This window comes from Lactuca serriola, chromosome 7 (assembly GCF_051521515.1).
Source record: "Lactuca serriola cultivar US96UC23 chromosome 7, Lser_US96UC23_V15, whole genome shotgun sequence".
Classification (NCBI taxonomy): Eukaryota; Viridiplantae; Streptophyta; class Magnoliopsida; order Asterales; family Asteraceae; genus Lactuca; species Lactuca serriola.
Window position 1 is genome coordinate 20,156,962 of NC_136414.1, and position 15,396 is coordinate 20,172,357.

General features: G+C 33.3%; 1 protein-coding gene and 1 pseudogene across 1 annotated transcript; one reads left to right on the forward strand and one right to left on the reverse strand.

Moving 5' to 3' along the window:
- The first annotated feature begins 600 nt into the window (after positions 1–600).
- LOC145061891 (hyperosmolality-gated Ca2+ permeable channel 1.2-like) lies at positions 601–7,384 on the forward strand. The gene is made up of 12 exons (XM_079009472.1): positions 601–727; positions 815–1,144; positions 1,310–1,456; positions 1,765–1,900; positions 2,153–2,254; positions 3,145–3,264; positions 3,390–3,470; positions 3,984–4,324; positions 5,167–5,412; positions 5,496–5,820; positions 6,551–6,784; positions 6,871–7,384. Exons 2-12 carry the CDS (start codon positions 831–833, stop codon positions 7,120–7,122), a joined length of 2,298 nt encoding a protein of 765 aa, XP_078865598.1. The 5' UTR covers positions 601–727; positions 815–830; the 3' UTR covers positions 7,123–7,384.
- A 1,393-nt stretch (positions 7,385–8,777) lies between these two features.
- On the reverse strand, positions 8,778–13,927 carry LOC145063778 (G2/mitotic-specific cyclin S13-7-like; annotated as a pseudogene).
- Between the last annotated feature and the right edge of the window lie 1,469 nt (positions 13,928–15,396).

A 15,396-nucleotide genomic window follows, 5' to 3' on the forward strand; every position in this document is an offset into this window, starting at 1 on the left:
GTAGATTCTTTTCTTCCATTCCATTCCATTTTATTATATTGCATTTCAAGCAAAGTTAATTATTTTTATACACATTAATTTTTTTCTAGTAATAATAACAAATGTAAGTTTGTAATAATATTTAAAAATATAATAATAATAGGTAAAGAAATAAATTTTAAACTTATATATATATATATATATATATATATATATATATATATATATATATATATATATATATATATATATGCTATTATATTGATTTTTCGTAATGGAAATGCTTCCTTATCATGATTTTAATTCATAATATTTAAATAACTAGTTTCACTTAATTATTATAAGTTATAACCTCAAATTGATAGTCGTTATATCAAAAAATAATTAAATAAAAAACAAAAAAGAAGCCACCAACGTAAGTCGTTAACCATATACTTTCATGTACTCTTCGTTTTCCCAATCTCCAATCTTCTTACTCTTCAATAACTTCAATCAACAATAACAACAAATTTAATTAACTAATTAAATAATGTTGTTTGCATACAAAGCATGCTTTTCTGCAGTTTTCCTACTTACAGAAATGGGAAATGTTCTTAGCTTTGATTCAACTCTGAAGCAATCTCTGTCATCACTCTCTCGTATGGTTTTCTCTCTTTCTCTTTCTCTCCCTTCATATATTTTGTTGGGTTGTCTTCAATGGCATGAAATACTGCAATATTGGAGCCTTGAATACTTGCTAAATTACAAAGTAAGTTTTTTCTTGAATTCTTATTATCTGATTTTGATTCTTGAGGTCGCAACAATAATTTATGTTCATATCTGTTGACTTGAACAGGTTCAAGAAAGTGTAGATGGCTACATTTGGGGATATTGGGGTAGCAGCAGCAATAAATATCATTAGTGCATTAGTTTTCCTTATAGCTTTTGCTATCCTACGCCTTCAACCTGTGAATGATAGAGTATACTTTCCAAAATGGTATATCAAGGGTTTAAGAACAAGCCGTACAACCTCAGGGGCATTTGTAAAAAAGTTTGTTAATTTGGATTATCGATCATATATAAAGTTTCTTAATTGGGTGCCTGAGGCACTAACAATGCCCGAATCTGAGCTCATCGATCATGCTGGTTTAGATTCGGCTGTGTATTTGAGGATTTATTTGTTAGGGTATGTTACTTTACTCTTTAAATTGGTTGCAATATGAGGGTATTTTTGGTATACCACGTGCTGATAATTTTGATATATAATTTTTTTTTCTTTTGAAAAATCTTATATTCACATTTGGGTGTTTGAAGTTGGTATATAATATTTTTTTTCTTGTTGTGTGTGCAGGTTAAAAATATTTGTTCCCATATTCTTGCTAACGTGGGCTATTTTAATACCGGTTAATTGGACAAACAACACACTTGAGCGCTCTAAAGAAAATTTTAGTCAAATTGATAAGCTTTCTATATCAAACATCCCGCATGGATCTCCAAGGCATGGAAATCTTACCTATGATTATGTGGATTATTTGTTACGATGACATGACATGACATAGTAATATATAACATGTTGTAATGCGTTTGATATGCGTTGTCAGTAGGACAAAAAATGCAATTCTTTTTATCCCACTAAAAAAGGTGGGATGAAGACTCGCTCTCAGAAAAAAGATATGAATACCAGTATCATTGAAAATAGTCATAAAAAACTTGTATAGTCCCACCGGTCCTATCCTATCTTGCTCCTTGCAACATATATATGCAACTTTAATGTTAAATGCTTCTTGTTTATGTAACAATTTGTAGGTTTTGGGCTCATGTAGCAATGGCATATGTTGTTACGATTTGGACGTGCTTTATGTTGAAAAAGGAGTATGAGACAATTGCAAATATGCGGTTTTACTTTCTTCAATCAGAAAAACCTCGAGCTGATCAATTTACGGTAAGATGTTACCTTTTTTTTTTTTTTTTTCAATTTCATGGAGACAAAATTTAATCCGGTAAGAATGACTCAATAGAGAAATTCAGGAACACAAGGCTTTCCCCGTTATATCCTAACTTTTTATAAATTTTACACTCATTTATATATTTTTTTCCTTCCATTTACCCAAGCATGCCGTCTTTTTCTTTTTCAAATATTTTTAGAAATTAGTTATCCAGACAACACTTAATGAAAAAAAATGATCGTTTGCAGGTTCTTGTGAAGAACGTCCCGCGAGATGATGATGAGACACTTAGCGAGACCGTGCAACACTTTTTTTTAGTGAACCATCACGATAACTATCTCACCCATCAGGTTTAGCTCGGTTATTTGTATATATTCATGTAGAGTTAGGATTATATGTAAAGCACCGAGTATGGTATGACTGCATAACTCATTGTGGATCAAACATTTTAGGGGCATGATGGTAAATTAACTAATTAAATCAATTACTTTTTCAATTAATCAATCCCTTAAATTCTGGATTTTGACTAACTCGCCTAAAATATTGTTATTTTCCTTGAAAATGATTGGTTCATGATCAGGTACATATTTATATAATAGATATCATTTATATTTGAACCTAGCCCCACATATACATTTTCATTTCATATATGCATTAGGTGTGAGACCCGTGTATTACACGAGTTTATTAAAATAAAAATTTAGTATAAATATTTAAACATTAAATATTTTATAAAATAATACTTTTATATAACATAATGTAATTTTTTGGAACGTTTATAAAAGAAATCAGATATTATTTAGAGCATTTATGAGACTTTATTATCAAATTAATAGAATGATTCTCTTTCCTTATATGAAATTTTATTTTAAAAAAATAAAAATTCCCAAAAAATACAAGTGGAAAATAATAATTCTAAAACTTCCACAAAATTACATGTGTCAAAACTGTTAAGAATTTGACAAGTGGCAAAAAAAAGCTTCATTTATTAAAGAGGATTGACACCAAAAACATGTAGACTTTTAGCACAAACATTTTTTGATTTTGATTTATAATTTATGTAGTATTTAATATGACTACAAAAAATGTTTTGAAACAACGATCAATCTTTCTCCACCAAATCAATTCAAGAGTTTGAAACACTTGAGTATACTTTGGACGACTTTAAACCATTTGCACCTTTTGTTTTGACCTATTTTTATGGTTTTACCCATTATAGTAAAATATAAATGATTTGCAGGTCGTTTGTAATGCAAACAAGCTTGCAAAACTGGTTAAGAAGAAACAAAAGAAACAAAACTGGCTCGATTACTACCAGATTAAGTTCTCAAAGAATCCGTTAAAACGACCAACGATGAAGGTACTTTCGTTTATATGTCTCTCGAGAAATTTTCATTTTTTGTGTCTGGGAGTCCTTTTTTTTATATATATTAAAATACTACCTATATAACAAAGTTATTTTACATGCTCTTTTTTGATTAATAGACTGGTTTTCATGGATTTTGGGGAGCAAAAGTTGATGCTATTGAGTATCACGAAGCAGAAATCGAGAAACTTTCAAACGAAGTAATCGTCCATCCTTATTCTTTTATGAAATCATATGTTTGCAAGACGTATTCGTTAAGCCTTCGTAAAATCAAGGGCTAAATGCAAGAAATAACAACTTACTTTTCTTTATTTATGCATTATAGCATCCTACTTTCAATTCTTTCTATTGAAGCATAATACTTATAATTTTTTTCTTATTAAATCTACACAATGTAAGCATAGCACTCTCAAAACTTATTATTAGGATATCATACTTTGAAAATTTTACCTAATTATAATGGCGAAAATTGCTTTATATTTGAATGACATTGCTATAAACAGGTAGATTTTCATTGTACAACGTAAAATAAAGAAATTTAAGTAGGATTATATAATAAACAAATCAATGAAAGTACATTGATATTTCTTGCATTCAACCCTAAGAACAAAAAATAAAATAAAACCATACTAGCTAGTAATTTCCGTTCTTGAAGGGTATTTTAAACATTTGACTAACAGTTGAACACTTTGTTACTATTTTTGCATATCTAGATAGCCGAAGAGAGAAAAAATGTGGTGAATAACCCAAAAGCAATCATGCCAGCAGCCTTTGTCTCCTTTAAAACTCGTTGGGGAGCCGCTGTTTGTGCTCAAACACAACAAGCTAGAAACCCGACTTTGTGGTTGACCGATTGGGCTCCCGAGCCCCGTGACGTATACTGGAAAAACCTCGCGATACCTTACGTCTCTTTGACCATCCGGAAGGTTTTAATGGGTGTCGCGTTCTTTTTTCTCACTTTCTTTTTTATGATCCCGATCACATTTGTCCAATCACTTGCAAACATTGAAGGCATCGAGAAGGCTGTACCATTCCTTAAACCTATAATCGATGTGTAAGTTCTACGCACTAGCTAGTTCACTTGTTTTAATTGTAAGATGTTGTTTCCTTTTTACTTAACTGATTTATAGGAGACAATACTAGATATAAGATACTTCAAAAATATTTACGACAAGAAATTAAATATCCTCCTACGTATTGTCCCTACTTTTCCTCCTATCTATGTCAAATGATGACAAAAATCACATGTCAAATGGTGACAAGTGTCACATTTTAATAAAATTAAAAATATTTTAAGATACTTGTCACCATTTGACATGGATAGGAGGATAAATAGAAACAAAAGTAGGAGGTTAGGACAATGATGGCACATTTGGGGAAATGACAAGAAATAATTGCACCGAAAATTGTAAGGAGTTAGGATTAATGGGAAAACATCATTTTTCTAGCTTTTTTTTATTGAACCTTATTTTCTTCATTAGTAAAAAAAACTTGTATATAGCTTGCCTTTGTGTTTCTATTTTGCCATTTCATGCTATTTTAAGAAAGTGTTAGTGGTTCTATTTTGCCATTTCTTGCTATATTGAGAAACTGTTGTCGGGATGAATAAGTTTAACAAATGTATGAGAAAATGAAGGCACAATTGGGGAAATGGGAGGAAAATATAAGTAAATGGAAATTTGTAAAAAGTTAAAACTCTTAATTATTTTCCTGACTTTCTCTTTTAAGTCATTCATTGTGCATTAAGTAAAAAAGAAACAACACCTTAATTAGGCATGTTTCTTTTCTCCCCATGATGTTTGTAACTTTGTATGGAGTAAGTCTTGCATGCATAAAGCCGGTTTCGTTTTTTGGACCGAATGGAAAGAACCATCTGAATATAAAATGTTTATGCAGCAAACCAATCAAGTCATTAATCCAAGGTTTTCTACCGGGGATCATGTTGAAGATCTTCCTCATGCTACTACCAAGACTCTTGATGTTGATGTCAAAATTTGAAGGATATTTTAGTATATCGCGACTTGAGAGGAGATCCGCATCAAGATATTATCTTTTCAAAATTGTAAACGTCTTTCTAGGTAGCATTATCACTGGGGCTGCATTCGAACAACTCAATACATTTCTACATCAGTCAGCAAATCGGTATGTTAACATGGATCCAACTTTTCAGTTGAATTACTTAATTTTCTTCGTTTTACAATTTTTTTTTCATGGGTGGTGTTTAGGATTCCGGAGACGATTGGAATCGCGATTCCGATGAAAGCAACATTCTTTATAACGTATATAATGGTTGATGGATGGAGTGGTACTGCTGGAGAGATTTTGCGGTTGAAGGCGTTGATAATCTATCACTTGAAGAACCTTTTTTTAGTTAAAACTGAAAGAGATCGAGAGAAGGCTATGAATCCGGGAAGTATTGGTTTCAACACTGGAGAACCCCAAATACAATTCTATTTCCTCATTGGTCTTGTTTATGCTGTTGTGACACCACTTCTAATTCCGTTTATCTTGGTTTTCTTCTGCCTAGCATTTGTTATCTACCGTCATCAGGTAATACATTTTCTTACCCATAATGGCAACATATTTATTTTTAGTGATAATAGCGATATGTAACCTATAATAGCAATGGACTTACGTTTTCCTACTCATAAGAGCAACATACTTACATTTTCTTTTACCGATAAGAGCAATATCTAACAAATAATTTACATTGCTCATATCGATAGAAAAATGTAAGTAGGCTGTTATTATGGATAAAAAGCTATAAGTAACCAACTATTATGAGCAAATAACAATCTACATTGTTATTTTAGGTAAAAAAAAGAATAAAGATCATAAAGTACAATGCCTATATTGGTAGCGCATATAAGTAAATTGCTATTTGGGTAAAAGTTATAAGTATTTTGTTATTATGTGTAGGTACGTTGTTATTATACGTAAAAGCTATATGTATATAGCTATTATGTGTTATATAATAACTACATTGCTATCCTCGGTAAAGATATATAAGTATGATGCTATTATGGGTAAAAATAAAGTAAATTGCCTATATTGGTAGTGAAATATAAGTACATTGCAATTTGGGTAGCACATAAGTACATTGCTATTTTCGGTAAAGAAATGTTAGTACGTTCTTATATTTTGGTAAAGAAATATAAGTAGGTTGCTATAATGGGTAAAAAATAAACTACATTGCCCTAATGAGAGCAAAGTAGGTTTCTGTTCTCCATATATAATGTGCCCTATAAAATTTAGCTAAGATGTTTGCGCTAATATGCAGATAATAAACGTATACAACCCAAAATACGAAAGTCGAGCGGCTTTTTGGCCTGATGTCCATGGACGTGTGATCACAGCCTTGATTATATCGCAAATACTTTTAATGGGTTTGTTGAGTACAAAACACGCCGTTGCTTCAACCCCAGTTCTCCTTGCACTTCCAATTCTCACTATCGGGTTTCATATCTATTGTAAAGGCCGGTTTGAACCCGCGTTTACAAGATACCCTTTACAGGTGCATACCAAACTAACTTTTAGTCAAAGTTTGGTCAATGGACCGTTTTGATTTGTAGCATAATGCACTTTTTGTCTGGTTTTCAGGAAGCTATGAATAAGGACACTCTTGACCAAGTAAGGGAACCGAATCTGAAAGGGAATCTAAAAGGGTACCTTGAGAAAGCTTACTTGCATCCTGTTTTCAAGGATGAGGATTATGAAGATCACTATGATGATGGGAGTTTGGTCATGCCCACTAAAAGATGGGCCCGAAGAAATACACCTAGCACTAGCAGAACGGGCGGTGGTTTGGGACCGTTGCTCCCGGAGATCATTCTAGAAGAGCACAAGCCATAAATGAGCTTTCCATATAGATATCCTGTGAAGGGAAATGTGGTCTTTTAAATTGTGTGAAGGGCAATGTGGTCTTCTAAATTGTGTAGAAACAATGGATGTAAGATTGGAATTGAGAAAATACGTAATTTTTATCGTCGAATTTTAGAAAGCCAAGTGAAACGAGGTTCGACATCCGGGAAAAATAAAATGTTTTAAACTTGTATTATTCATGAAACAAGTGCGAAATTGTTTAACAAAGCTAGAAGAAATCTTTCAATTACAAGTAGGGTGGGATTATTTTATTTTATATTTTAATTATAAAAATATTAAAAAATTTAAAAGATATGATAATCTTTTCAAGTTTTGCAGTGACTATTTTGTGAAATATACCGGCAAAGGTAAAAGTAATATAACATTTCATTTATTGAAATCCAATATATATGGGCAAATGTCATAGGCTCACTAAACTTATCGTGTTTGTTCTAAAAGGTCATCTAATTTTTTTTTTTTTTTTACATTAAAGGAATGAACTTTGTTTCCTATTTTAAAATATCCTTATGTGACCTAATACCGGATAAAGCTGTAAAATCTATGCTTGACCATTGTTTGACCATAACATGCGCCTCATTTGAAATATCCAAACTGTACTTCATGAATAGCAAATTAAGGGAGATTTTATCTTTTTTCATTACCGAGAAAACCTGCAACGCTTTCCTCCAATGGCCAACCCAAGAACCCTTTTTTACATTGGATCCAGGCAAGAAATATGTAGCGGCTTTGAGCCCTTGGTTTGCGATTGTCTCCCATATGGGTTCACCTAGCCACCATTTGGGTTCATGGCTGGCCATTGTGAAAGTATCACCTGCGATTGGATCAGATTGGATCAGTAAATTTGTTGTTTATGATTCCATGATAAGCAGGGTATAATCCTGTGACGATTGAGTAGTGATTTGGGAAAGTTAACGTTGGGTAAACTGGAATCAATCCAGTTTCAGCTTCGGTTCCGTTTTTGATTAGTCGTTGGATGTTGGGTGCTGGGGTTTTAAATTGGTACCCAAATTGGAACCCATCTGAGGAAACGGGGATGACGACTGGGTGAGTGAATTTACTGAGTGGACCGGCGATTTGGAGAGCGGTGGTGTTGTGGTGGTGGTTGGTGGATGTAAAGGAGGAGAAGAAGAGGAATGCGAAAGCGAAGGCGGCGGAGAAAGCGACACAGGTGGTGAGGAGGATGGAGAAGAGGAGGACGGTGACGGTAGAGTGTTTTGTTGGGATAGTGGTGATGTATGTGTCGATTGATAGAAGTGAAGTAGATTGATTTGGTGTGTTTTCTTCTCCGTTCGGCCGGTGAGGGTTTAATAGCATCTAATCCCATTTTAGAGAGAATAATTAAGGAAAACTCTTGATGATGGGGTTTTGAAATTGTGGGATGCTATCACATATTACTATTTTAAAGTGTACTTCTTCAGATTTTTTTTTTATTGAAAGATTTGGCTACAATGAAATTAAAACCCGTTATAGTGGGTTAAGTGACTTTTTTAACAGGTTAAACGAGAGTTTATTCCCTTAATGTACAAAAAAAAGTTTAATGACCTTTTAGAACAAACACGATAAGTTCGATGGGCTAATATAACATTTGCCCGATATATATTCATAATTATCACTACCATTTTCCTTCACCATCCTTCACTATCCTTCACCATTAGATGAGTCACCACTAGCATCTTCACGCATTCCATCACTCGTGTTTCTGTAAACCCTATGTACATTTCAAGTGTTTTATGCCACACATGGTTTTTGTTATGAGCGTTGCGTGCAACATAAACCGCTGATGCAATGACCATAGATGGACAAAATCTTATGATGATATGATAATTCATCATTCCCAATTCTGCATAGAAATACACCATCTACTCCACCTATTCCAAATATTCCAAATATCATAATCAAATTACAAATCCCTGTGTTATAGTGGAAATTACAAGTTCAGTCCGACTATCGAACTTCGTTACATGGACAATCCTCGTGGTTTCAGTTTGTTGGGTGTTTGGTACCTATGGCTAACACCGTTAGATATGAGGCATTAAGTTATTGTAAAATGACCATTTTACCCCAAATCATTTTTTTAAAATTTAATACCGAAACGAAAAAAAACGAAATAAATATGTACTTCAATCTCAAGTGGGGTTATGGCTGCGGCGGCTTTGAGGAAACTCGTGAGAAACACATACGGTGTGGGAACTGCTAAACTCCATTCCAATTGACTCAAAATCCATTTCTCCATCACCAAAACATCTTATTTCTCGTATTGATTATTCAAGATTTCCACAAAATCATACACCATTGAATCTGTCCGCATTTTTACATATTTTGATGCAATAAACATTGCAACAACTCCTACACACCTTAATTCTCTATTAGCGGCAGTTTTAGATGCCAAAAATATGTCAATAATGTTGATTGTAAGGTACACCGTCTCATTCATGAGATCGAATGCATCACGAGCCTCTATTATCCAGTTGATCAGACTCTCCCTTTTCTTTTCGGTCATCTTAGGTTGTGTATGCATGTAGTCATTAACCATGGTTTCATTCTGCATCATAAACACATCAAATAATTCAATGAAATATATATATATATATATATATATATATATATATATATATATATACATGTTGTATCTAGGGTTTTATATCTATTTATATATGTACCTCAACAAGTTTGTGGAATCTGTATATGTCTTCAACATACTCAACTGCAACTAGTTCATTATCAACATCTTGAGCATCAATATCTACAAAATTTGGTTGTTTCGGGCAACGGGCAACCTTGCTCTGGGCAGTCAGTGTTGAAGTGAGTGACGATTGAGGAGATTTGTTTTGTGAAGACCAAGATTTAGGTTTCTTCAATTCTTCGGTGCTTGGACTGATCTTGATCACAGTTGCATTTTGTGGCACGGGTGGTGGTTTTGTCTTGATTATTGTAGGCTTAACTTATTTACATTTATTGCCATTGGTTTCTGTACAACACCATCAAATAAAAGATGTGGGTCAATTTTGTAAAAAAAATAATAAATTCTACATAAGCTAGAAAACATTAAAAAAAGTTGTGTAAAAAATGGTGTAATGTTTATTTTGTGCGATTAATTAATAAATTTGAGAACTTTTTTTTCTTTCACCTTTTGGTTTTGAGGTATTGCATTGGTGATTAATTGTGCACGTAAACTTCTTGTAACAGGGCGAGTGATTGCAGTGAGATTGCTGATTTCACTCAGTATCTTCTTCTCCTTTACATCTGATGACAAAATTAACATTCAAACTTTCCGATTAAGAAAACCCAACAACAATCAAGGATTTAAATTATGATGGTTTAGAATGAGAAAGAACATCAAATTTCACATATCAACACAAAATCATCCAAGAAAACAGATCAAAAACCCTGAAATCATATACTGATTATACGCAATTTAACCAGAAAAAGGCATTAACAGAGAAACAATTACGAAACCAGTAGATTTAGCCTAAGAATAACCTCAAGAAACAGAGCATACGAGATTCAATCAAAAGCTAGTTTTGAATAAGGGTATACCTCGGTTTTCTTCTTCAACAACATCCCTTGAAGTCATCTTTAATGATCTGTGAATAGATTGAAATGGGACAAAGAACAAAGATCACAAGCACTTGAACAATGGAAATCCCTTAATACACGATGATTCGTATTCGGTTGGGGTTTGCAATGTAGGATTTATGGCACCGTTATATGTTTGGTTGAACCTCGTTTTAGTTTGGAAAAAGAATGTGATTATTAAATGAATGTTGGAGTTTATGTTCAACTGTCTAAATGTGGGTTTATACTTTATAGAAGTTGGTTTTTATCAAGAACGGGATTAATCCGTTATAAAATATTTCCCAAACAAAATTGCAGAAATGATCATTTAGTTTTTAAAAACACACAACTTTAGTCCAACTTTATATTTTGCTTACTGGGAAGTTGTTGTGGTTAATTGGTCCCTTAATCGTTATCTAAACTTTGACTTGTTATTTTTTTGAAATGTTCGAAACTTATTACTCTTGGACCAAATCTCTAAAATACTGTAGACCATAAGAACCATTTATGTAATTTACATATTTATTTCATTATATTCTTCTATGAACAAATAACAAGAAAAAACCCTAACTTTTTAGACACTCCTCCGTCTCACTCTCTCCATTACGAGTCCTCATCCCTGTATCTCCTCCCCCATCGTCTCCGACATCCCTCCCATAAATACCATGAGTAGTTAGAGTAGTTACAAACTAGTTACAGAGTGTGCACAAAACCAAGTGAATCGCCAATGGTGGTGATGGGAGGTGAATTTTCAATAAGTTTTATGTAACATGATGTAAGGGGTGGAAGACGACGAGATGGTGAGTGGCAAATGAGTGTCCGATCAATGGTGGTGATGGAAGGGGATAAAGCCGAACAATAGAGATGGTGGAATGTGGTGGAAGCATATATGACGGTGAGAGGCGAAGGAATGACGATGGTGGTGACCTAACCCTTCTCCTCCTTCTCCATATTTGGCACCCTAACTCGTACCAACGTTCACAGATACTTGGGTAAGCTAGTGAGTTTATGGTTTCTTTCATTTAGATGTCTACCACTTTAAACATAATATTTTAATAATTATAATGTTAGTGGTTATAATGAAACAAAGATGGTAGACTAAAATTACTCACACAAGAACAACTAAAGTATTTTAAACAAGAGCTACTGCTCTATCTTTATATCACTCACTTCACTTTTCTCATACAACTCTCTTACATTGTTATTACAAACATTAGGTATTTATACAGGAGCCAAAACTAAGGAAAACATATCTGATATGTAGAACTCCTGGAACATACGTTTAAAGTTTCGTGAGTATTGGATCATATTCGACCGTTTTAGCGACTTTGTTAAATTTACGGGTTAAAAATATTGTGATTATGAAATCAAATATTAGATCTATGTCTGAGTCTAAAAACGTTCTTGGAATTTCCATATGGGGGTGTGCAGGTACCTCAACGAATCAATTTAGTTTTTGTTTATTAAGAAAATCAATATTTTACTGATTTAGTTTCTTAAAAAGGATGTAACTTGTGCATACAACCTCCGTTTTTTATGTTTTTTTATATCCACGAAGTCCCGAGAGTATAATCAATCCAATTTGATCATAAATTGGTTACAAGTACACTTGATGCAAAAATTCATTTTTAACGTCACAAATAGAATTATTTTTTGTGATTTTTGACTCGATCCATAATGATGGATGAATTGTTGAGCAGTTTGAAACGTTCTAAAATAAATATGAGTATAATGTATTCAGTATACATTATAAACATAAAATTATACATAATTGATCTTTAATACATAGTGGTCTGCGGTGGTTTGAGAGCCGAAAATTGACCTGTTTTTACTAATTGCTACATACCAAGTTTGACTTTAGGTCAATTTGAGGGTTCTGGGTTGTAGTTTAAGAATTGGTCCCTGATTGTTGTATAGGTGACATATAGTACCGGTTTTTGGATTTGCGAGAGCTGTAAGATTATCTGCTAGACTGCGAAGTGAGTTTTCTCACTATACTTTATATTACAATATGTATCCTTGCGTGTAGGATGATGGTATGCTGTAGTGATTTGTTATGATTACTTGTATTTATGGTTATTGTTTATTTGTTTGTTTATGTGCATATGTCAATATATTATGGTTGGTTGGGTTAAGACGGTCCTGCTTTGTGCTGTAGGCCAAAATACTCGGGTGGTCAAGTGTATTGTAGGCCCTTGTGAGGTAGTCCAGTAAGCCTGTAGGCCCAAGGGAGCGATCCAACTATTGTAGGTCTTGTGAGGCAGGCCAGTAGATTGTAGGCTCGGTACAACGATCCAGACATCTTGTAGGCCTTTCGAGGCGGTCCAGGCAGACTGTAGGCTCATGTATGCATGCATTGTACGTGTATTGTTGTGTAGGGTATTTTGGGGGAACTCACTAAGCTTTGGCTTACAGTTGTGGATTTTATTGTTTTAGGTACTTCAGAAGATCAGGGGAAGGCGAAGGCTTGATCGTACACATCATCATATGGATTGTTTTATTAAGAAATATTATTTGATACTCTAATTTTTATTATTATGTTTTGGAAACAATGATGGTTGACTTATGTTTTTTATGAAATGGCTTTGAAAAATTAAAAATTTTTACCATGGTTTTTGAGATTTTACATTTGTTTTCAAAGCATATGCATAATAAACATCATGTATATACTTCTTATCACCATCCTTTGAAAGAATCATAATTGTACCTTTGCCTTTGATAAGAATCGTTGATAAATCACCAAAGCTAACGTCTCCTACTGTCTTGTCCAACTTCATAAATTGATCCTTATAACCACACATGTGGTTACTTGCACCATTATCAAAATACCAAATATTTTTGTTGCCTTCTTCATTTCCTATGCATATGAGAAACATCTTTATCTTTATCTTCGTTGCTGTTGTCAAGTGACTTTTTTCTTCCACTTTTGGACCTGAGATTTCTCACTTTGTTGTTAAAACCTACCTCTTCTTCTTCCTATGCTTTGAAATCCTTGACTACCACCAGAGAATTGATATCTATCTTAGCCTCGTCTATTAGGTCCAACCATGTAGCCACCTCTATAACCACCATGATTTCCTCTGCCTCGTATATAGCTACTGCTAGCTTGGTTTTCATTAATTGACATCTTTCTTTGTAAAGCTTGTTCACAATTACCAGTATCATCATTTTGTTTCATTATCTGTTCATGGGCTTGAAGACTACCGATGAGCTCATCCATATATATTGAGCACAAATCTTTTGATTATTCAATAACTATGACTACATAATCAAAATTTTTAATTGATCAACGAAGTAATTTTTCCATTACCCTTACTTCATCAAGAGCTTCACCATTTCTTTTCATCTCGTTCGCCACCGTTTTCAAGTGAGTAACATAATCATTTATGCTTTCTGAAGCTTTCATCTTCAACATTTCAAATTCAGCCCAGAGTGATTGGAGTCATACCTTTTTTGCCTTTTCGGCTCCTTGGAGCGATTTCTGCATAACCTCCCAAGCTATCTTTGATGTCTTTGCGTTTGAGATTTTCTCAAAGGTTAATTCATCAACACCTTATAAAATAAAAAATAGAGCTTTCTTATCTCTTTTCTAGGACTCCTTTAACCTTGTCTTTGAGCATTTGTTAAAGCTGTTTCAGCAACTATATCTGTCGACTCCATATACTCGTCTTCAACTATATCCCAAAAATCTTGAGAACCGAATACTTGAGTTCCCGTAATTTGTTGTTGTCACTTTTGGAATTTGAGGTTGAATCATATTCGTCATCTTCTCGTCGTCAAACATAACCTCGACTATGATACCACTTGTTGGTGGTTATAAAGAAACAAAGGTGATACTCTAAAATTACTCACACAAGAACAACTCAACTATTTTAAACGAGAGCTAATGCTCTATATTTATATCACTTCATTTTTCTCATACATCTCTCTTACATTTTTTTTACAAACATAGGTCGTTATATAGGAGCCGAAACTAAGGAAATACTTAACATAAAAGTATAAATAAAACTTAATGGTTAAGAATCATGACTAAGAAAACTTAACAACTAAGAAAGTTGTTGATAACCATTGTTGACTTTTATTTTTAACCCTTTTATGTTGACTTTGTTAACTAAGTTGGGTTTGACTGTCGCAGTTCATTCACACAGTCTAGGGGAGCATTTAAATATCCGACAATGAACCAATGTTTCATTTTCCTTTCCACTTGGAACAACCCTCCAAAATTTCAAAAAATAAAATGATTTAAAATTAATGAAATTAAAATAGTAATCAATCATGTGATTTTAGGCAACCATATCAATCACGTGATTTTACAATCAACACTAACAAAAGTAAATAGGGAAATATGCAGACATTTTGGAAAACTGAAATTTAGAGAACTAAATAGTGAAACTTGGGGATCGGTTGAGGGGGTTCCGAAGAGGGAAATCTCCATAAAAGTCCTAAAATTTTACCCTAATTTATGAAAAAAAGTCCCAAACTAAAATTTGTTTACAAAAAAGCATGAATTACCAGTAAAAATGACGATTTGACCAATTTTTTCTGGTTTACCAGTTTTATTACTTGCATGTTTCACTAAAGTCCCATTATTTTACCTGAATTTACGAATAAGTCCCAAAATAAAATTTACTGATTATTTGGCCTTTTTCTTCATGTAACATACATTTTATCGGTTTCATTGCTGACTTA